The 23138-nt window shown below is 37.7% G+C and overlaps 1 protein-coding gene across 2 annotated transcripts; it reads left to right on the plus strand.

Annotated features, from left to right (window-relative positions):
* Nucleotides 1-1098: 1098 nt before the first annotated feature.
* On the plus strand, nucleotides 1099-22982 carry LOC127801786 (homeobox-DDT domain protein RLT3). 2 transcript variants are annotated; one of them, XM_052337199.1, is made up of 17 exons: nucleotides 1100-1505; nucleotides 1642-1814; nucleotides 3294-3412; nucleotides 3495-3731; nucleotides 3969-4031; nucleotides 4113-4329; nucleotides 5405-5505; nucleotides 7082-7168; nucleotides 7286-7417; nucleotides 8524-8664; nucleotides 16972-17094; nucleotides 17235-17693; nucleotides 18701-19117; nucleotides 19221-19838; nucleotides 20920-21024; nucleotides 21151-21346; nucleotides 21699-22982. In XM_052337199.1, exons 4-16 carry the CDS (start codon nucleotides 3579-3581, stop codon nucleotides 21340-21342), a joined length of 2808 nt encoding a protein of 935 aa, XP_052193159.1. In that variant the 5' UTR covers nucleotides 1100-1505; nucleotides 1642-1814; nucleotides 3294-3412; nucleotides 3495-3578; the 3' UTR covers nucleotides 21343-21346; nucleotides 21699-22982. The 2 variants fall into 2 exon arrangements, with proteins under 2 accessions (XP_052193151.1, XP_052193159.1); XM_052337191.1 differs by lacking the exon at nucleotides 1642-1814 and having other exon boundaries at nucleotides 1099-1505.
* The last annotated feature ends 156 nt before the right edge of the window (nucleotides 22983-23138 follow it).

Here is a 23138-nt window from a genome sequence, read left to right on the forward strand (position 1 = left end):
AAATATTACAAAATTCATTAACTTTAAAATGTATATTTTTGTAATAATATAAAATATTTATAATTTACTGAATAATCAAATTTATTGAATAAAATAGTATTAATAATTTAATTTAAAAATTTAAAGATAACGCATTTTTTAATTTTTTATTTTGAGAAATAATTTTTCAAAATGACAAAGAGAACACGTTTTCAATTTTCTGTTTTAAGAAATAGTTTTTCAAAATGACAAAGATAACACGTTTTCAATTTTCTAAAACAGATTACCAAAACAAAAAACTGAAAATGAATTTAAAACTCAAAACTGAAATTTGAAAAGCAAAGAGAACGCAGCCTTAATTTTTCATTTAAGCCTTAAACTTTAAATCTTTTAAGTATTTTTGTTCAATTAGAACATTTACTTAACTTAATTTAGTTGGATAAGAGTTTAAGCAACACGAAAGGGGGAAAAGTCTTGGGAGCCCGAGAAGATTATCGAAGGCCTTACAGAAAAGGGGTAAAAAGACAAAATTTCTCCCTCAAACTTTGCAAATTTGCAAAGCATTGCTTCTGCTCTCTCCTCATTCCCCTCCCATGGCTATGCCTCCGTTGTCTTCATTTATTCTTGATGCCTCGCTGTTATGTCATCGTCGCATCGTTGCTATCGTCGCCTCTCCTCACCTCGTCGACCGTTGCTGCATCTTCCATCGACGGTCGATGAGGCGGTGACGGAGATGAGGCGACGAAACACCGTGGAGAGGTAAAAATAGCGGAGACGTGGCCATAGAAAGGGAGCAAGGAGAGAGTAGAGACAAGGGTAATGCTTTGTAAAGTTTGAGGGAATAATTTTATTTTTTTATCATTTTTTATAAGACTCTCTCGTGAGCATATCTGGCTTTGCAGGGTGTCTGTGTAAGAAAATTAAGTCAAAAAATATTAAATAAAAAATCTCCCGGGCGGACACTTACTTCATGCTTGGGCAAGGTGAACCGGACGGATTGGTTTCTTGAGCCGGTTTTCGGCCAATCTCACTGACACTCGCACAGTCGGGCCAGAGCCAGATATTTCGAAGAAAGAAATTAAAAAAAAAAGGGGGCGAAATGAAACGAATGAAAAATCTTCCAAAAACCCAAAACCCTACTCCTACTCTAATAAGACAATCTCTTTCGTTCCACTCCCTGCATCTCCATCTATCTCTCAAAAGAGACTGAACTCTCATCTGCATCTCTCATCAATACATCTGTCAATCCACCCCGGAAGTTATCATTGATGGCGAACTGATGCTCACTGGTGGTTCGACGATGGCGGGGCGTCAGAAGTGCAATGGCTCGGCTTCTGCGCACAACAGAGGGTTTATTAGTAAGAGCAAGGGAAAGAAGGAAGAGCCGAAGGCTCATAATCTCCGCGTGCAGAGCGCCCTCTTGAGTGCGGACTTCATCCTGAAGAAGGTGTTCCGCAAGGATGGCCCTCCGCTTGGTGTGGCGTTCGATTCCCTTCCTTCACAAGCGTTTCGCCGTTGTAAGAAAGGTATGGTTTGGGATAGTACGAGGGGAAGAATTTTGTTGGTATGGCTGAATTCTCCTAAATTGTCGTTCAATCGGAATCTGATGCTAATAATTCAGCGAGTATTTATAGTTTTTACGTGCAACTATTGCTGTTTCAGAGCTCGCTATTTTGGTCATGCTTGGAATAGCACACGGAAACGATTCTGCTAAATTATTTGATAATCGAGATGAAGAAACAACTGATATCCATGCCAGGATTTGAACTCTGCACCTTCTTTGTTTTGGGCTCTCTCTCTCTCGGGTGGGGTTTAGCGAATAGCAAGTGACTAAAGTGCGCTTTCTGGGTCTTGTTTACCATTTGTGGGTCGCTTTTACCTTTTCTTTCTAATACAGATAGTTCTTCCATACACTCTTAATGACACTTATTAGGAAGAGGTACTCATAAAAAGAAGTGTGGTGTCTTGTTCGTTTTATGTAGATGTTGGTCACTTCTCGAAAGATATATGTTGTCCAATTCTAGAAGCTACGGTGGCTTTTGTTCTTCTCTTGAACTTGGTCAAAGTGGAGCAATGATAGAACTAGAAAATATAGAGTATAGTGTTGCATTGGTGCATTGCAGTTATAATTGTTTTCTGTTGTTAGAACTGCTCTGCTGGTACAAGGGCTCAATAGTTCAAGATGAAGATAGTACCATATTTCGGGTCCTGTTAATAGACACAACTTATTCACCATTATTCACCATTTACTGCACAACTTTTGGATGTTTGCTGTCTTTGTCTGATTCCTCAGCCTGCTTGGTGGCGCCTCTATAAATGCAGAAAGTATGGGTGAGACCGACATTTTTTCTTTAACTATACTATCATCTAGTTTAGTGGAGGAAATTGAAGACCCTTGCTCGAGGTGAATCTATGAAATGTATATTTGAAACACAAAAGTAGGTATTCAGTGGTTTATCTTACCCTTTTCATTTGTTGTTGGAAGGAATTGATTTTCTAAGTAGTAAGGGTCCAGTCCTGATATGGCACAATATGGATGAGGATGTGAGATACTGATCTGGAGGGAACGAGGATAATGGCCACAGCATGGATATGGAAGAATTTATGTTATTTTATACTTTATCAGCCAAATCTGGATAATTAATGTTCACAGACCACCAAGTATATTGAAAAAGTAGCAAAAATTCCATTCTATTTGTGTATGCATAAAATAACTCACATTCTACATAATAGGAAAAGTGTAATTAGAAAGTCTTTTTATATATTCTTGCAAGCTTTTATGTTTTGGAATTTAAGATTCTAAAAATTAAAAAGTTTAGGTGAGAACCAATTAATATACTTCTACATTCTTTTTATTCTCTAGTTGATTTTACCTTTTAAACTTCTGACAGGGTTCTAATTTGTTTAACTAAAGGACATGCAAGATTGTTTGATGAGCTAATTTGTTTAATAAGGGCGATCTTTAGTAGCAACATTAAGGCTCCTTTACGATTGGAAAGTCACGAGTTCAAGTTGTGGAAGTAACCTATTTGCAAAAAAGTTAGGGCAATGCTATACAAAAATGACTCCAATTGCAAAGTGGGGAGAGTCACTAGTTCATGTGTGTCTTACTTACATTTGAAAGTGTTTGAGAGTACTATTGCTTGACACGATAAAAATCTTTTATAGAACTGTCTGTGCTTTTTAAAATCACACCTTGCTGTCTGAGTGAGATTGCCAATTGTTTCCTGCACTTTGTTCAGTTTTTTGGTGACTTGCTCTTGATCTGTCCTCCTCTGGTTGCTTAATTGTATTTTGTGTTTATGGACAACCAGGGTCCAAGAATTCTCATCGCTCTTGCCAAGAAAACCAAAGAGCACTAAGGGGGAACAAGACATCCAGAAATTGTGATCATTCCTGTGATGAAAAGCAAAGAGCAGTCAAAAGGAGAAAGGTAATGGAATGCATATATAGTTGGGATTTTGAAATGATATTGTCCTCTTTACCTCTAAATTAGGTTATATATTTCTTTTTAGGTTCCCGAACCTACGCTCTTTGACTATCAAGTCTGCAACAAAAAGAGTGCTGCTGTGAAGAAACATGGTATCGGGAAAGGTTTGATGACTGTTTGGCGAGCAATCAATCCTGATGGTGGAGATTTTCCTACTGGTGTTAATTTTAATGGAGAGCCTGCCCCTTTCCAGATTTCTGATTCTGCTTCCAAAAAACCAGTTGTTCAAGAGAGAAAATCACAAAAACGACAACCTGTGGTGGTAAATTGTCTGATTTGTTTTTGCTAAATTGTACAAGTTGTTTTGCTCCTGGTGAATGTATCAATTATACCATGACTAGATTTTTGATTTGTGCAAGAAACTTTACTAACATTGAATTAGATTTGGTTATGGATGGAGGTGGTTGGAAAACTAGAATTCATGTGGTTGAACTCACATAGTGGGATTAAGGCTTGGATTATTGTTGCTTGCTAATGTCGAATTGCTTGTTATGTGCAGAGAAGATTTGGAAAAGTAACTAAACTACAAGAGAAGAAGAAACCCCTCATAAATAGAAGAAAGGTAAATATGTGCAGTTGCATTCCTGGCTTTTTATGTACCACCAGCTATGGTAACATGGGCTTGGCCTTGTTATGGTTGAAGGTGGAAGGCAATAATGGTGAGAAGCAAAAGCAGCCACCCAAAGAAAAATGTGAACTTGCTTTAGAAGGAGTGAGATGCCAAGCAGATCTTGAAAATTTTGCCATGCTAGTTGATGATGAAGAGTTGGAGTTAAGAGAACTACAAGCAGGACCGAATCCACTAACATGCTCGGCTCATTTTGCTACCAATGGGTTGCATAGTTGTTCCCTTTGCAAAGGTTGATCTAGATGCCATTTTTATTATTTTTACCTGCATTAGTTTTTCTTATTTATTGAAAAAGAAAAGAAACTTGTTATGAGTTTCTCCATTGGAGTAATACTGTTTACACCACGTGATTGTTGCCCAAGGGACTGTTAGGCTGTGTAGATTTATAATTTTGTGCGTTGCTCCATTTTGTTTACCATAAAATGTAATGGTTTAATGGCTTTTTACATGAAGAAAATTTTGCTCCTGCTCCTGGTTTTCCATTATTTATTGAAGCCTTTGATAATGGATATGAAGTCCACTTCCACAAGCATGCAAGAAGTTGGAAGTAGGGGTGAAAACACCAGTTCAAACTCAAATTTGAATCTTATTATCATTCTTTTTCGATTTTTTGTTCTTTTTGGTGGTGGTGCGGCATTGAGAAAGGGAGAGATGTAGGCAGGGCATTTGTAAATATGAAAGTTCAATGTATAGGCTGTGTACATTTTTGTACTTTTTTGATACATGTCATTAATCTTTATGTACTCCATAGTTCATTTCTGTGTGCACTTCATTTATATTCTTCAACATCACATTTTATGGGTGTGAATATTTTGTATACATTATGTCAGCATCTAGAAGACTGGTTGACACACTTGTGCGGGAGTGGATGAAATAGAGAAAGTTGGTAGAGGAAGAGCAAAGAAAACTTGGTGGGAAACATATAAACATGGCGTAGGACATGATGGCCTTTAGATGATGTGGCGATGGATAGAGATGGTTGGAAATCGATAATTTATGTTGTTGGGATTAAGGCTTGTGATTCTTATTGTTGTATGTGAACATTCATTTTTGGAATTATGGGACAAAAGGTGCTAATGGGCTTGCATAAAAAAAACTTCTCAAAGTCTAGGAACTTTTGAGCTATTGTTATTTCCTTTTCCATTGTAAGGAGCAAACTAACAACTTAATGGGGTGAGAATGTTTATTGGAAATTTTCATATGAAACTAATTGGCTGTCAATTGATACAGGGACCTTTTATGTTTGTATTCATAGCAGAGATCGTTTTATCTTAGTCCTCTTGTTTTGTTGTTTTTTATTTGTTCAGATTTGCTGGCTAAGTTTCCACCAAATTCTGTCTTGATGAGGCCACCGCTCCATATGCAGCCATGGGGTTCTTCAACAGAGATTTTAAAGAAATTGTTTAAGGTGAATATGGGAAATATTTAATTTATCGTTGTTATTATTAGTATATTTTTGACCTGTTATAATGCTTGTTCCATCTGAGTAATATCAACCTATTTATTGTTTGATGCTTTTTGCAATATAGCAATTTGGTACATGAGATGAATTTGTTCGTTGACATTTCCTGCACTTATAAATAAGTCGACCAATTTCTCTAAATGATCTAGTTCACTTATTTTTGAGAGTCTTATTTCTCCAGGTTTCATTTTTCTCTGCTTTTTCACATTCTTCCCTTTGTACAGTTTTCTTGTGAAGTACCGAAACCTATGAGAAAGTTCCAAAAAAATGTGAGCAGATTTGTTTAGAGAAGTGAACTAATTCACTTATTGACCTAGGAATTGTTGAAGGATAACTTTCCACTGTTTTTTTTTTTACTTGTTTTTAGCTGAAGTGTTTTTTTTCCTACCATATGCCTTAGACATGATAAAGAGTGTTAGTTTCCATCTCGTTGGTAGCCATAAAAATTTCAAATGAGGAAAGGCCATGCCGGTAGTGTTTGATGTCTTTATCATAGTTATTAAAGGCTCAAGGCGCAATAAAGAGTGTTAGTTTCCATCTTGTTGGTAGCCAGAAAAATTTTGAATGAGGAAAGACCATGTCGGTAGTGTTTGATGTCTTTATCATAGTTATTAAAGGTTCAAGGCGCAATAAGGTGCAAAGGGGGCTTGAGGAGCGCGCCTGGCAAAGGCAAGGCACACTGAGAAAAAAATATTGTTGTTGCTTGACTTGATTAGTGATGTGCTACGCTGAGTTTGGATGGTGTGGGGGCTTGGGGGCGGGCCCCTGAAACCTAAATAGAACTTTGGAAAGGGCTTTGACCGACCAATCTTGTCAGAAGAAGAAGTGTAAATTGCTCACTGGTATCTCAAGAAGGAAGAGAGGCTTTTAGGGGTATGGGTCTGTCTTCATCGGTTATTTAGGGTTGTTTTATTCCCTTGCGCCTTGCGTTTGAGGCTCACCGTTCACAACTAAGGTCTTCATATGGAATTAGTAGAAGTGATTGTTCTCTTGTTAGGCACGGAGATAAAACAAACATTTTTTTTTTTTTGGTTTTGGTGAAAATTATTAGCGTTCTTGCTGCTGAACCAAATTTCATGCAGCTGATGATTAACTATACATCTCGATTGGAGATTTGTTAATATATTTCCATATGATGAAGAGATAACTTCTGCCTATGGGAAATGGAGGGTTGTCAGGGATGATGCACTTCCAAACCAACATTCATGGGTCTCAATCAACACAAAACCTATTCATTCTTGAATGTATATTCAATACAGTTAGGTTGTTGTTACTTCTTCATCTGTTGTGCTATATGTGATTGATAATATTTCAAATTTAATGTATTGTGAGGAATTCACTAACTTTGTGGATGATTTGGTAGTAGCCACACAGTGGATTGTTCATCAAAAAAACAATAAAAGAAGTAATGCCACTATGAATTGACTTGTAATCCTTGAGCATGATCTGTTATTGATGCATTGAAATTTTTATCTTGTGCTGTTAATATCTTGCTGATTAGTGGCTGTCTTGTCTATTTCAGGTCTTCCACTTCCTTTATACTTATGCTGCTATGCTCAATATATCTTCCTTCACCCTGGATGAATTTGCTCAAGCATTTTGTGACAAGGTGTGATTGATTAATTGGATTTTTATATTGCTCTTTCAATTTGTTAGAGCTTTCTGTCCATTAAGTGGTTTTCAGGTTGTTCCATGCTAATTATATCTTTGCTTCTATATGGATTAGGAATCAATGTTACTTGGGAAAGTTCATCTGGCCCTTCTCAAACTTCTTCTATCTGATGTTGAAATGGAGCTTAGTCGGGGAACTTTTCCTCATGTGAGCAAAAATGGCAAGTTCCTCGAGTTACTTCACTCAGTGAGTATCAGGGAGTCATACCAATGTTAATTTGATTGCATTGCATTTATGTTTTGAGGAGTTTGTACTTTATTCTTTTTCTTTCTTTGTTTACTTACATAATTTTTTCCCCATATCGCTGCTTGTTCTCTTTAAGGAATACATTTTCTTGTCTACCACTTTAAGAATCTGCTACCATTTCACTTTGTTGTTATTTAAAACATTGAAGCTAACAGTGATAATGAATTGCTTTGTTAGTGCTAATGATGTATCTAGAAGCGATGTTTGTGAGTCTGTTGAGTGCTTCATTCCTCATTGGGCTACATGGGATTGAAACTGGTTTGGGATGGGATCAATAACAATGAGGGCTGTAGAATTCACTCCTCAATTAGATGGTTGTTGCTTGAAAATTATGCATTTGTCTTTTTTTGTTGTTCTTTTTTTCTTTTGGTTGACAACATTTGGGTGTTGAAGTTGAACTTCTCTAAGGATGCTTATTTGAGGCACTAAAAGAAAGCTAGGAATGCTTTTGAAAAAGGTTGTGTGAAAAGTGTTGAAGTAGGGACATACATAGGTTGAAAGGTTATATAGTTCAAAGCAAGTATGTGGGGCCCCATTTGGATTATATGAATGCGAGTGTGCTTTACCTTGTCTTGGACTGGCCTTCTTTTAACGGTGTTGAGAAATAAAAGTAAAGTTTGAAAAATTAAGTAGGAGATGTTTTTGGCCAGGGTTGATTGAGAAGGGATGTAGATGAATTTTTTACTGATGCCATTGGTGCACTTAAAGTTGTATAATGAAATATGATTTTACTGGCTCTAACCTACGAAGCATGGACATGAACACACAGTATGATATGGCATGACATAGGCTTGTGGAGATGTTGATTTCAAAAAGATCTTGGACAAGACAAGAATATATATTCTATGGTGAAATGCTAGGGACAAAGTTTGATGGAAAGATTTTAGTTTTCACTTCCATGCTTCTATTCTAAATTGTTTGAGTTGTTAGTTAACCATGTATTATTTGTGGTAAGGATCCCATCTTAAATGCAATGATTATCAATTACCCCACTTTCATATTTATGGTGGTTATCAATTTCCCCACTTTCTTATTTATGGTGGTAGGTTGAACATCAAAATTCCATTCTGGAGTTCTGGAAGAAATCTGTAAACTCTTTGACATGGGCTGAAATATTGCGTCAAGTATTTGTATCGGCTGGTTTTGGTTCAAAACATGCTATGTTGCTGAAGGAAACTCATAACAAGGTACCAAGTTTTAACATTTAATAATTTGGAAAATTGCCCAGAATGATTGGTCATCGTTCTCATGCCTCATCTGTATGCGTCCTCATCTCTTTCTTGTCCTGCAATGCATGCGTGTGCATGTGTGCTTGCAAACACATTTTTTCAATTGAGGCTTTCTTTTGCTCAAATTTCTTTTCCATGTGAAGGCACAGTATCTGTTAATTTTAGATATCATGTTTACTATTTTTGGACTTTCTTTCTACTTTCTGAAATGCAGAAAATTACCTTCTTCTTTACTATTATTTATATAATATAAATGCACTTGTAATTTAAGAATGTAGGAATTGTTGTTATAGTTTCATACAAACATATAAAAGCATATATATATATATTTATGTGTATATATTTTGTTGCATCCCGTTGTGATATGTTATGTTTTTTAAACAAAATTACCATCTCAGCATGTCTTTGTCATGTCAATTGTAGCTATTCGTAATTTGGTGTTTTATGTGTCATATTTGCTTTGTAGGCATGGGTATATCTATGATATAGAGATAAGAAGAGTAAGAACATCAGATCCTAATTATGGTTTCCATGGAACAAACTTAGTAACATAGAAAACCATACCATGATTTCACTGCTGAAGTCTCTCCCATGAAGTTAGAGTAGACAATAAAAAGAGTAGAGACATCCCAGTGAAATGACCTATCTAATCATATGATGAGTGAGAAGGTCAAGATAGTCTATTATATTTTAAGTTAGTTGACTATTTTCTTTTGGATAATCAGTTAAACATTTTTAACCCCAAATTGTTATAAATATTTATAATTTTCAACCATTGTTAATTTACTTTGAGAATGCTATGATGGATGTGTGATCATACAAGAAAAAGATAAAATAAAAAATTAAGTTATTCACAATAAAGTTGGAGTGACTCTCACCAAAGATGAGACATTGAGACACGATTAAGATAATTTGGTCATGTGAGAAAAAGATTAGATGAGGCTCCTTTTAGGAGACTGGATGGTGCCATAAAAGGCAGTGTTCGAAAATTCGGCCTAGGCGGCTGTCTAGGCGTTAGGCGGCCACTGGCCGCGGCGATTAAGGGCTGCTGGGCACCCCTAGTCGCCAGGCCCGATTAATCGGGCCACGGCGGCGCCTAGTCCGCCCAGGTGATGCCAAACCGCTTGGGTCGTGTGCGGCTAGGGTTGCCTAGGTCGTGCGCGTCCTGGGCAAACCTATTACCCCCTTCCCTTTCTGTCTCTGGTCGTTCATTGCGGGTCGTTTCTCTCTCTCTCTCGCTGTCGATCTCGTCTCTTGGTCGTTCGCCGCTGCCGTCGATCTCGTCTGTTGGCTGTTCTCTCTCGCCACTGCCGATCTCATCTGTTGGCTGTCATCTCTCGTCGCCGATCTCATCTTCCTCCGGTATGTTTCCATCTTCCTCCGATCTCATCGATCTCGTCTGTTGCGTTACTGCTTGCTGCTCCTTGCTGCATGCTGTAGCTGCTTGCTGCTCGCTGCATCAACTTGCTGGTTGCTCCTTGTTGCAGCAGTAAGCTTGCTGTTGATCTAGTCGCCGCCTAGGCGCCCTAGGCACTAGCCTGCCGCCCGACTAGCGCCTAGCACATTTTTGAACACTGATAAAAGGTGAAAAATAATAATTCAATCTTATTCAAATCAATGTGATACATGCTGTTAAATGATAGATCTTCTTGTTCAGTTAGGAAGTCCTTAAAAATTGAACCCGAAAGTTTCTAAATCTAAGTGTGGAAACTATACAATTTAGGATACAAATCAAAAGATGGAAAGATACAACAATATTCATAAGATACATTCCTAATCTAGAGAAAGGAATCAATCAATAGAATAGGAAACTGGATTAATCAATAGGATAGGAAACTTGGGATTGACGTTGACAGTCAATCCCATTCTTGCACAGATTGATTGATATCACGGATTGTTGACACCCCCCCTCAAGATTGGGAGTGGATATCTTCCATTCCAATCTTGCATACAAACCTTTGAAACACTACTGAAGGTAATCCCGTAGTTAGCATATCTGCTAGTTGATCATTTGAGGAGACATATGGAGTACAAATAAGCCATTTATCCAATTTTTCCTTAATGAAATGTCTGTCCACTTCAACATGCTTGGTTCTGTTATGTTGAACTGGATTGTGAGCAATACTTATTGCTGATTTATTATCACAATAAAGCCTCATAGGACCTTACCATTGAACCTTTAGATCATCCAACAAGATTTTTAACTACAATAATTCACACACTCCTAAGGCCATAGATCGGAATTCAGCTTCTACACTTGACCTAGCCACCACATTTTGTTTTTTGCTCTTCCATGCGACAAGATTGCCCCCTAGAAAAGTGCAATAACTTGAGGTAAACCTCCTATCCACAACAAAACTTGCATAATCAACATCAATGTAGGCTTCAAGGGTTATAGTTCCTCCTCTCTTAAACAAAAGTCCCTTCCCAGGTGTCCCCTTTAAGTAGTGAAGTATTCGATAGGTTGCCTTTAAGTGAGTTTCTCTAGTGTTGTGCATGAACTAACTGACTACTCTCATTTCATAAGCTACGTCTGGCCGAGTATGAGCTAGATAGATAAGCTTCCCAACCAGCATTTGATAGGATCCCTTGTCAATCATATCATCTCTTAGAACATCTCCCAACTTATGATTTGGGTTAATGGGGGTGTCTACTGCCTTACACCCTAGCATTCCTTTCTTAGTTAGAAGGTCAATGATATATTTTTGTTGGGAAATAAAAATACCTTCTGTTGAGTGTGCCACTTCTATGCCAAAGAAATACTTCAAACGCTCCAAATTTTTTTATTTCAAACTCACCGATTAAGCAATCCTTTAGTCTATGCATGCTCTCCTCATCATTGCATGTAACTACAATATCATCAACATAGACAATATGTATGGTTACTCTCCTTGTGACCGAATGTTTAACAAAGAGAGTATGATCTCTTTGGCCTTGTCGATATCCTTGTTCAAGCATTACTCTTGTGAACCTACCAAACCATGCCTGCGGGTACTGTTTTAAGCCATATAGGGCTTTATTAAGCTTACACACCACTTTTTCCTAATTTTGGGAGTCATAACCGGTTGGTAGATCCATGTAAACCTCTTCTTTAAGATCCCTGTGCAAAAATGCATTTTTGACATCATATTGATGCAATTGCCAGCCTAGGTTAGCAGCTAAGGATAGAAGGACACAAACTCAGTTCCACTTAGCAACAGGGGCAAACGTGTCCAAATAATCGACTCCATATACTTAAGTATACCTTTTACCTATTAATCGGGCTTTATAACGATCCAAAGATCCATCAGATTTATATTTGACTGTATACCCCCAACGGTAGCCTACTGGATGTTTTCCTTTGGGGCGATGAAACAAGGTCCCATGTCCGATTCTTCTCTAGGGTTGCCATCTCAACTTTCATAGCATCTCTCCAATGCTTATTCTCTATAGCTTCAGAAAAACTTTGTGGAATAGGAATGGTATGAAGGTTGGTAAGAAAGGCTTTGTGAGGGGATGACAATATGGAATAAGAGAGGAACAAATGTAAGGGGTGTTTATTGCAAGCCCTAATACCCTTCCTAAGGGCAATAGGCCAATCAAGATCACTGTTGGAGGATGCTAGTTCGGGTGTAGGGTTAACATGGGATATAGAGTTCGCATCATCAGGAATGAGAGGCTCAACAATGGGGTTACTTGATGATGTGTAAGGTGAGCTGATGGTGTTGTTGGTGCTGTCAGATTCAGGAGTATGGTTTGAATCAGATTTTGTGACCTTCATAGGAATAGTAGCCAGCCATTTTTTCCTTGAGTATATCAGTAATGGCCGAGGAGTACTTGGGACAGGCTCTTTTAATGTCATGCTTAGTGAGTCCTTTGGACTAGTGGTTGGTAGAGGAAATAATGACAGATCATGATCATTAGGAATAAAAAGTGGACTTTGACATGAGGATTGGGACTTACTAAAAAAGGATTCGCCTTCTATAAAGGTGACATCGACTGGCACATAGTATTTCTTTGTAAGCGGATGATAACATCGATAGCTCTTTTGAGTAGATGAATACCCAAGAAACATGCATTTTAAAGCTCGAGGATTTAACTTACCCCTATTAAGACGCACCTGAATACTTTAGGTTTCAACCCTTTGACTAGACACATGACAGTCAGGAAAGAATTTGGTTAACAGTTGAATTGGGCTGCAAGGTCTAAGGATTTGAGAGGGCAGCCTTTTGATAAGAAATGTGGTTGTTAGGGCTGCTTCTCGCCAATAATGTTTGGGAACATTATAGTGGAATAGAAACGCTCAAATAACATTAAGAACATGCCCAATTTTCCTCTCGGCCCCTCCATTCTATTGAGGAGTGTTAGGGCAAGATGATTTATGGATGATACCCTTCTGTTGGAAAAAAATAAAGGGGGATTGATTGAAAAAATCCTTGGTATTGTCTGATCTAACCCTTTTGAAACCTATTTCAAACTGGTTTTTAATCATATTGTAGAATGTAGGGAAAATATTACTAACTTCAGCCTTAGTTTTCAAAAGATATAGCCATATTACTCTAGTACAATCATCAACAAAGACAACAAACCACCTTGCTCTAGAAATATTAAGAACTGATGAGGGCCCCCAAATATCACTGTGGATTAAGGTAAATGGAGAACTAGTCCTTTTATTAGATGAAGCAAAAGAAACTCTTTTATGTTTTGCAAACTCACACACAACACAATGGAAACTGTTGACACTTAAACCCCTAGACAATTCTGAAAACATCATTTTAAGAGTAAAAAAGGAAGGATGACCAAATCTGTAATGATGTAACCATATTAGATCCTTGTTGGACTGAACTAACCATGACACAAGAGGAATCTGCCCTTGTGTGTCCTGTCCATCCGATCCCTCAAGGTAGAACAACCCAACCCTAGCTTTAGCAGGCCCAATCCTCTTCCTCGTGCCCTATTCTTGTATCTCACAATGGGTTGGATAAAACATAACATTGCAATTAGTGTTTAAAAGAAGCTTTTGGATGGAGATCAGGTTAGTAAATAGTTTGGGAACATGGAGCACATTTTTGAGGGTGAAATGTTTATTAAGAATAACATCTCTTTAGCCAACAACAGTAAAGAACCATTGGCTAGAGTGATTTTTCGGGAACTAGAACAAGGGCTATAGGTAGTAAAGTAATGAGAAAAAGGTGTCATATGATTTGTAGCCCCCGAGTCTAAAATCCAGAGGTGGTGGGATTTTTTTTTGAAGCATATAGAGCAAGAGAATTAGAAGAGATACCTCTGAGAGCCAGAGAGCAAGCACCCCCTTTTGCAATCCTTTTTTCGAGAGATTCTAAGAAATTCTTCAATTTTTCAATCTTTGCCCAATTAAACTCCAGGGTGTCTCCTTGTTTAGATCCCTTTTGGTCTGATTGCTGGTGACCATTGGCCATGTACACTTGGCCTTGATTTTTTAGTGACCCACTCTTGGGAGGCTTTCCATGGAGTGGGAGGCTTTCCATGGAGCTTCCAACACCTCTCTATGGTGTGCCTAGGTTTTTTACAAAAGGTATACCATAGAGTACCCCGATCCATAGCCTTCTTTTCCTCTCATCCTTTACCTTGACCATGAGTATTCAAAGATACCAAGGCTGACGCCTCCACTAGAGCAGTTTCCAACATGACACCCCTTTTTCCTTCTTCTGCATGAACAATAGAAATAACCTCATTTAAAGATGACACATCCTCCTTACCAAGGATTTGCACCCTTACCATATCAAACTCCATGTTCAAGCTAGCTAGGAGATCATATGTTTTCTCCACAAACTTCTTGTGTAAGGCTGCATCTTTACCACACTTCATTTTTGTCATGACCTAAAAGGAATCAGAGGAGCAATGCTGCCATTAGTTACAATTGTTGGTTAGGAGATGCTATTCATTCTGTTAAAGTGCACATGAGTGCTGTTCTACAATATTCTATTAGTTGAACAACCTATAAATAGGCCATAGCATGTAGAGAAATGTATGTTGGAATGATTTAGTGAATTCATATTTCCCTCTTTACTTTCTCTCTCTAGTTCTTCCTTGTTTTCCCTCCGTTTCTCTTAATTTCTGCTATATATCTCCCTCCAATTCTTATATGTTTCTCTCCCAAATTTTTCCCAATTCCTTCCTTGACCCTAGCTAAACCTTAGGGTCGTGACAATTTTAAGACACTAGTAATGATCTAGCTCTTGCCACAAAATTTGCAATAAATTTGCATACTCAGTGACAGATTTGGTCCTCTGTTTTATGGTTGCCACCTTTGCTCAAATTTTATAGATTTGAGCCGCATCTCAAACCTTGGAGTATGTGAGTTTGATTGCCTCTCAAATTTCTTTGGCCGTTTGTTAAGTTTAGGAGCTCTTAGATAACTCAATCAATGATTCTTGTTGCCAATTCACTCACACTCCTCACCCAAAATCAATCTCAAACAACAGAAAAATATGCAACTGTAATGAAAGACATAATTAAAGGAATGAAAATAGAAATAAAACAATCAAACCACAATCACAAGAGATGCAAGAGTTATCCTGGTTCAGGCCACGGAAATGGCCCTACATCCAGCCACCAAGAACGGGAGCAATTCCATTAGAAATCAAGTGTAGAACAGTTACAAGAAGTCCTTCTCTTCTTCCTCTCTGACTCACGAATTCACTGCACTTGAGAGATTACAAACACTCTTCTTTATACAAAGTATTTCCTCTCTTCTTTACAACAGTCTCACTCGTATTCAGAGACTTTTAGAATGATCAATATCTCACTCTTTCATCTCTATTCCACCCGAGTATAATCTTCTTGGAGATTACAAAGACTTTCTTGGACACAAGCCTTTCCTCTCACACACACTGCACTCGATCATAGAGAATGAATGATGATCTGTGATTGCCCTGCCCTATGTCTCCTATTTATAGACATTATGGGCGGTAATTACAAGGTTTTTATTTAGCTTACACAAAGATCGAAATACCCCTTATAATAAAACACCCAAGCTAGACTCTTCTAACTTAGAATAAAACCAGCCGCTTCAAATACTTGAGACATCTCCTATTCTTCTTAACCTTCTGGACTGTTTTCTCAATGCAAAACATCAACACCGTTGTTAGAAACATTACCGTGTCACTAATTTCAGGGATTATGGAATTCCAGAACTATGACATCACTAGGGAATCCTCTTCATTCCATGTTGCAAACATCAGATCTCCTTCTTTAGGTCCGATCCCTTCCAGATGACTTAATTTCCTTTTTCCCTTGAGAAACGTTCGAATTAATTGGGACCACTTCAAGTAGTTCTTACTATTTATCCAGTAAGCCACTTGAAGACTTGGTAAGTTTCCTCTGAAGCCTCCAGTGTTGTTTCCAGCAAACGGAATTTCTGTTGTGTTGGTGCTGCTAAAATCAGCCCCATCAACTTGGGTATTTTGTGAAGTGGACATGATGTTCGAAAGATTGAAGATTGATAAAAAAAAAAAACAGATTAAAGGCAGAAGACGACCACAATAGTTCCAAAGAAACGGTGACTATTGTCCAGGTTTTGATACCATGCCAGAAAAGGTGAAAAATAATCCTTCGATCTTATTCAAATCAATGGGATATATGTTGTTAAATAATAGATCTTCTTGTTCAGTTAGGAAGTTCCTAAAAACTAAACAAGAAAGTTTCTAAATCTAAGTTTGAAAACTATACAATTTAGGATACAAATCAAAAGATGGATAGATACAACAATATTTATAAGATACATTCCTAATCTAGAGAAAGGAATCAATCAATAGAATAGGAAACTTGGGATTGACATTGACAGTCAATCCCAATCTTGCACGGATTGATTGATTAATTGATATCACGGATTGTTGACAGATGGAGTGAAATAAGTCTTAGTAAAAGAAGTAGAGGAAGACCAAGAAAAACTTAGTGGAAGAATCTTAGGTCTAATATGAATTATAAGGGCCGCATAGATGATATGGCCATAGATAGAAGTGATTGGCGAGTTATAATTCATGTAGGCAACCCCACCTAGTGGGATTGAGGTTGATATGTTATTATTGTGTTATTAATTTACTTGTAACTGAATTGTTTAAATTTTTTTTCACCATGTTTTATTTTTCTACTTATGTGCGGAAAGGGCAACTCTGCCCCCCCCCCCCCCCCCCCCCCCCCAAAAAAAAAAAGGAGTATTTGTTGCTGGATGATTTTGCTGTTATCTCCTAATTTTAAATGGCTTGTTCTTTTCTAATACAAATGTTTCCTCATGGGTGTTTGTAGGAAGTTAATTGGATGGTAAAGTATAGCTTAAGTCCTGGTACATTGAAGGGTGAACTGTTCAATATATTGTCCGAGAAAGGAAATAATGGAATGAAGATTTCTGATTTGGCCAAGTGTTCAAAGGTAATTTATTGTTTGATGGAGTTTGTTTCCGGGAGGAAATGGGTGGTGATTAGGTTCTTACGATCACCACTAGCAGAATGTTCATCATTTTATTGGGGCTTGCAATTCTTTTACTGACAAATGTTTGCTCTGTTTTGAAGATTGTGGAATTGAATCTTGCTGCCACTGCGAATGAACTTGAACGCCAAATATGCTCTACACTTTCTAGTGATATTACCTTGTTTGAAAAGATCTCATGTTCTGCATACCGTCTACGCTTCCATTCCATCACGAAGGAAGCTGAATTTTTTGAATTGGATCCTGGGGACTCTGGAAGCGTTGATGATGATTCTGAGGAGAATGACAGATACAACAGTGGTGATGACTCTGAGCATGATTCAGGGACATCAGCTCTGAGTAAATTCAAGCGCGATGGTCATTCTAGGAATGAGACTAACATTTTGAGTGTACACACTGAAATTGATGAGAGCCATCCAGGGGAAGCATGGTTGTTGGGACTCATGGAAGGTGAATATTCAGATTTAAGCATTGAGGAAAAGCTGAATATGTTGGTGGCTTTGGTTGATCTCCTTAGTGCTGGATCCAGTGTCAGAATGGAGGTAATCTGTTTAGTTTTTAATTGATACATTCCATGTGAAAGCTCTTCCACTATTCTTTTTCAAAAACTTGGTCTAATCAGGTTCCTTGTTTGCAAATGCGATAGAAATTTCTTAGAATTTGGTATTGATTTTGTATGACTGCCTTGTCATTTTGGCCTGCGTTGGTACTGTCCTGAGTTTTTTCACAAGTCATAGTGGTAATGGCATTTCATGTTTCTATTCTTTTTAGCACGTATAATTGAATCCTAATGTGTTTACCTAAACGCCATCATTTCTTTGTACAAAAGTTTGAATAAAGAATCTTAAGTGACTAAACTCAAAGTTAGTGATAGTTTAAATATTGGATGCTGGAAACATTGCAAGTTATATTGATTTACTTTATATTATGGTTTGTAGTAATTCCATCAAATTGCTTACAGTATGAGCTAGAAGTTCTTGTGTATTATCCTTTCAACCCACATCCATAATCCCCAATTGAGGGGTGAAGGGGATGTTTTGAATATGAGCTCCCATTTGAAAACAAAAAGCTTGAAGTTCTGGAAAATGGTCAATGATGATGCCTGGAGCCCTGGAACCTGCAGGTGGTGATGATTCCTTAAGAATGATCATTGCATGAAAATATATGTTTTAAGTGATAACTTATATGCATGTCAATTCGCGATAAAATATAATTTAGTTCCAGAAGATATAGGTGTGGCACTTTTCCTAAGATACCTGCAAAAGGAACCATCTGTTAATTATTTTGTGGCACGTATTTTCCAAATTCCATAGTAGGCTACTGAGGTATCACCTATCATTTTTGTAATCTATGTTAGTATCAATATTATTCTTTATATACCCATAGATTCAGGTTTGATGCGGTTGAGGTTTGCATATTGTCTGTTTTCATTCTAATGGTCTTGGAGAACAAATAAACAGATAATCACAGGAAAATTGTTGGGATGTGAAATGCACCATTGCTGCTCTTTCAACTTTCACTGACTGACTATTATCACAAATTGCTGCAGGATCCCATGGTACCCATTGCAGAGTGTGTGCCTTGCATCAATCATTATGCTTGTGGAGCAAAAATAAAGCGGTCATCTCTGAAACAACAAAAGTTGCCAACTCCATTTGGACACTCTGGACAAATGCTTACTATAAAAGACACAGACAAAACATCTGGGTTTAATCCTGTTGATTCTTCAACATGTATCTCTAAGTTTTGTGCAAAGGCTAAATCCTGTAGTCAAAGGAAAGATGGGAAAGACATGGAAGTTAAAAACGATTTACATCCTATGCAGTCCATCTTTTTGGGTTCTGATCGTAGGTACAATAGGTACTGGCTTTTCCTGGGCCCTTGCGATGAATATGATCCAGGACACAAGAGGATTTACTTTGAATCTTCAGAAGATGGTCACTGGGAGGTGATTGATACTGAAGAGGTAAATTTTCCTCTTCATGTCTGTGTACGCAATGCAATTCTCCCTTTTTGCTGTCAGTTTGAATTCTAAGACTTTTCCTGCGTGTGCTTACCTTTCATTTCAGGCTCTCTGCACCTTATTGTTGGCTTTGGATAGTAGGGGTATGCGGGAGGCACAGCTTCTTGTATCTTTGAAGAAACGAGAAGCATCTCTGTGCCAGAGAATGTCCAATATTCTAGTTGATACTGAAATTGGGCAACTTAGCTGCTCTGGTCAATCGGGACCGAATATTTCCAGGGAAGACAGTTCTTCAGCTGTGTCTGATGTAGATAACAATCTTTGCCTGACTGAGGTAAACAAAGATTTCCTGGCTTTGTCTACTGTTGTAGTTCTTGAGAAGGGGAGCAAGGAAGAGCTGCAAAGACAATCATGGAGTCGTCTGCAAGCATTTGATGCATGGTTATGGAATTCATTTTATTCTGATCTTAATGCTGTTAAATATAGCAAAAGATCTTATCTTGATTCACTTACTAGATGTGAATCTTGTCATGATCTTTACTGGCGAGATGAGAAGCACTGTAAGACTTGTCATGCCACATTCGAGCTTGATTTTGACTTGGAGGAAAGATACACCATACATGTCGCCACATGTAGAGATAACATAAAGACTGATATATTCCCAAAGCATAAAGTTCTATCATCACAGTTGCAAGTGCTCAAAGCTGCAGTGCATGCAATAGAGGTTGGTTTGTCATTTAACTAAAGCTTTTAGCTTGCTGCTATTCCACATAGCCACATATGCATCATGTAGGCATGCAGTTCTATGCATAGCATATTGCATTGGTTCCGTAGTATTTGAAAATATTGTATAACCCTTAAAATGTTCTCTTTGGTCAAGAATCAACCTTAGTAGAGTACTGTACTAATCAATTTTGGATCTAAGAAATCAGATTTTTACACTTGCAACATCAACTTCTAACTTCTTCATGATATGCCTAAAGCTAGAAACTATATTTATTTTTCTGCTTATTTTGATTGTGGGAAATCTTGCATGTTCAATGCCGTTTGTGCAGTGTGCCAGAATATAATGCATTTATTTATTTATTGGATTTGAATTGATAATTAGTCTCCTGATGAGACTTATCTTTTGCTAAATATTTAATTAGAGCAATGGGCAGATTTCCTTTATTTTAAGCATAGAGAATTTTAGATTATTTGTCAGATGTTTTTATTTGTTGAGCCTGCCTATGAGGGCTCCTGGGCCGCACTGGGAATTGACCCACTTTCTGCAGAGTTTTCAAGAAATGGTCCCAGTTCAACCTGCATTCAAATGATTGGCATCTTGAACGTTGCTTAAGTACCACTAAGAAAATCTTTTAAACTTTTTCTAGACAAGATCGGTGGAGTATGTATGACGACAGAGGTGACTAGAGATTATTGGTGAAGCATGGGATTTTGTGTTTACATTGGAAAAATGTAAAAGGAATGCTTTGGTTGAAGGGGCGGGGCACCGGGACTATTTATAAAGTTATTGAAATTGGAGGACTAAACATTATCCGAGGATATGTTGTCTATGAAGGATATGCTAAACACAACAGTGCAGCAGGTCCTAACACTATGAGGCTCTCTGAGACAAGTTAAACATGCAAAATTATCTTATGAGGTTGTGAATTAGTGTCTATTAAGAGTCTAAGACTATCATCATATGATGCCTTTCTGTTGTGATTAGTTTTTGTTTCTTAGAGTCAAGGTTCTTGTTCAGTCCCTTATTGGCTTTTTCAGGGTTTTGAAATGATGTTTTATTCTCTCTATTTCATATGCAGGCAGTTATGCCTGAAGGTGCATTAGTGGGTGCTTGGACTAAATCTACTCATAAACTATGGGTCAAACGACTAAGACGGACATCTAATCTGGCAGAGTTATTACAGGTACTCATCATGGTTTTCTCATTAATATTTTTCCTATAGGATTTGAATTTAGTTTTGTCCCCACAAATTACCTTTACTAGTTTTTTCTAGACTCTACTGGTCAAGCTATTTGCGAACATATTTCAGGTTCTTGCTGATTTGGTTGATGCCATGAACAAGGAGTGTTTTCCTCAATGCAACTTTGATATGGGCTCTAATTCTGTTCTGGAAGAAATCATTGCAAGTTTTACAACTATGCCTCGAACTTTATCTGCAATTGCACTTTGGTTGACACAATTGGATACTTTGGTTGTTTTCCATTTGAAAGGCTCGTGCTGAAAAGGTAAATGGAACCACTTGCAAGTTTTAAAGATACCAGTTGTACCTATTGAGATTTTAACCTGATGCATTCTAAACCTTCTTTTGTTTCACGGAAGCTTTTTCTCTAGATTGATTTGACCTGTCATTTCATGTTCATGGCAGCTTTTTCTCTAGATTGATTAATAGATTAATTAATCTTGAAATTGGATGTTATTGTCAGAGTTAGTTTTCTGCCATCAGCATGCCCTTCTCACCAGTAATTATAAAACTGCAAGCATTCTTTCTGTCACAATTTTCCAAGGATAGCTTGTCCCACATGCACTAATACTTTGGTTTGTTTAACGTGGATCTAAAAATTTCTATGTTCGATTTAGGTAGCATCTTTCTAATCTTTGGGGAAGGATTTTATTTTTCTGGCGACTGGACGAGATTACTTGCATTTATACTGGACACAACTTTGGTATTCTTCATTATTCACTTCTACTTGGATATCCATGTGCGTACACCATGAGCCGTGCACCACATCAAAATGATCGTTGCTGGTCAATTTAACCGTTACAAGCTTTCTTGGTTTTTGCTGAGAAGCACCAGCACTATACGGGATGGGGGGGAGCAGAGGTCAGGTTCTACGCTCAAACAATTTTTTAGAAGTTCCTCCAACCTCTGGGTGGTTTGAGGGGTTAGATACTGTACAGCGTGAGGTTGGTTTTTGCAATAAAATCTACAATTTTGTTGGCCACAACAGTCACCGTAATCCTTTCACCATATGTTGTTGGCCACAAAGTCCACAATTTTGTTGACTTGTGAAGTCACCATAATCCTTGTAGAAAAGACTGTCATGGCACTATGTTCTGAAATTTTGTATTCATTTAATGATCTCACAAGGTCCAAAGCTGTTTCTAATTCTATACTTTGTACATATGGCTGTTAACCTCGTATTATAATTGGTAGAACAACCAAGGTAATATTTTCGCACCTTATTTTTTGCTGATGAGCTATGGTGTTACATTGACTTGTGACCCTGCATGTGGAATTTGTGTGTGTTCATTTCCCAGGGGGAAAAAAGAGGCACTGAAATGAGAACAGATACTAATGTAATGGAAAATGGTAGCATTTTGTTGTTGATGTGTCTGGGAGTTTGTGAAAACAGATACTATGACTGGGTAATGCGCGCTCAGGCCCGAATTCGTTCTTTATAATATCTGGGATGATTTGGTTGGGTCTAGACAATTTACCCCAGAATTCTGATTGAATTGTGTATCGTTGCCTTCACAACATGTATCCACGAACAGGTGTCGGCGAGAAATATTTTAGATATTTTAATACAAAATAGAAGCTGATGTCAGCTGTTGGATTGCATCTTAGCTAGCTACTAGCGAAAGAGGCGGTGACTGGTACTGACAGCTGTTGGATTCATCCTCCAATTTTCTAATCCGCTGATCTACTGAATTGCTTGCTTAGCAACTGAGAGAGAGGGGCTTATGTAATTTTTCACGAACAGGTGTATATGTAACCTTTCGATTCAAAAAGAAGAAAAAAAAAAAGAAAAAGAAAAAAAAAGAAAGAAAACCAATCCAGAATATCATGGTTAGAAATTCACAATGGGTTTGATCGATGTGGTTCGCCGTGTTTAGAAAAGTCACATCACATGGCCAAAATTTCTAATAATTTCAAGCAAGGCCTGTTGTGGGGTATTTGGCTGTGTATGAGATTTTTATGCATAAACCCACCCGTTCAAGTTGTATTGCTGCTCAATAACTTGGGAACTTTTTAAGCGCTCACATGATTGTCATGGACAGGAGATTCCCCAAAAG

This window comes from Diospyros lotus, chromosome 1 (assembly GCF_014633365.1).
Source record: "Diospyros lotus cultivar Yz01 chromosome 1, ASM1463336v1, whole genome shotgun sequence".
NCBI lineage: Eukaryota > Viridiplantae > Streptophyta > Magnoliopsida > Ericales > Ebenaceae > Diospyros > Diospyros lotus.

What these genes read in the sequence shown, in the direction of transcription:
- LOC127801786 (XM_052337191.1), top strand. Translation starts at nt 1,259, where the DNA reads ATGCTCACTGGTGGTTCGACGATGGCGGGGCGTCAGAAGTGCAATGGC. An exon ending in GAGCAGTCAAAAGGAGAAAG is followed by an intron (nt 3,413 to 3,494) that starts GTAATGGAATGC and finishes ATTTCTTTTTAG; the next exon opens with GTTCCCGAACCTACGCTCTT. An exon ending in ATTTGGCCAAGTGTTCAAAG is followed by an intron (nt 17,095 to 17,234) that starts GTAATTTATTGT and finishes TCTGTTTTGAAG; the next exon opens with ATTGTGGAATTGAATCTTGC.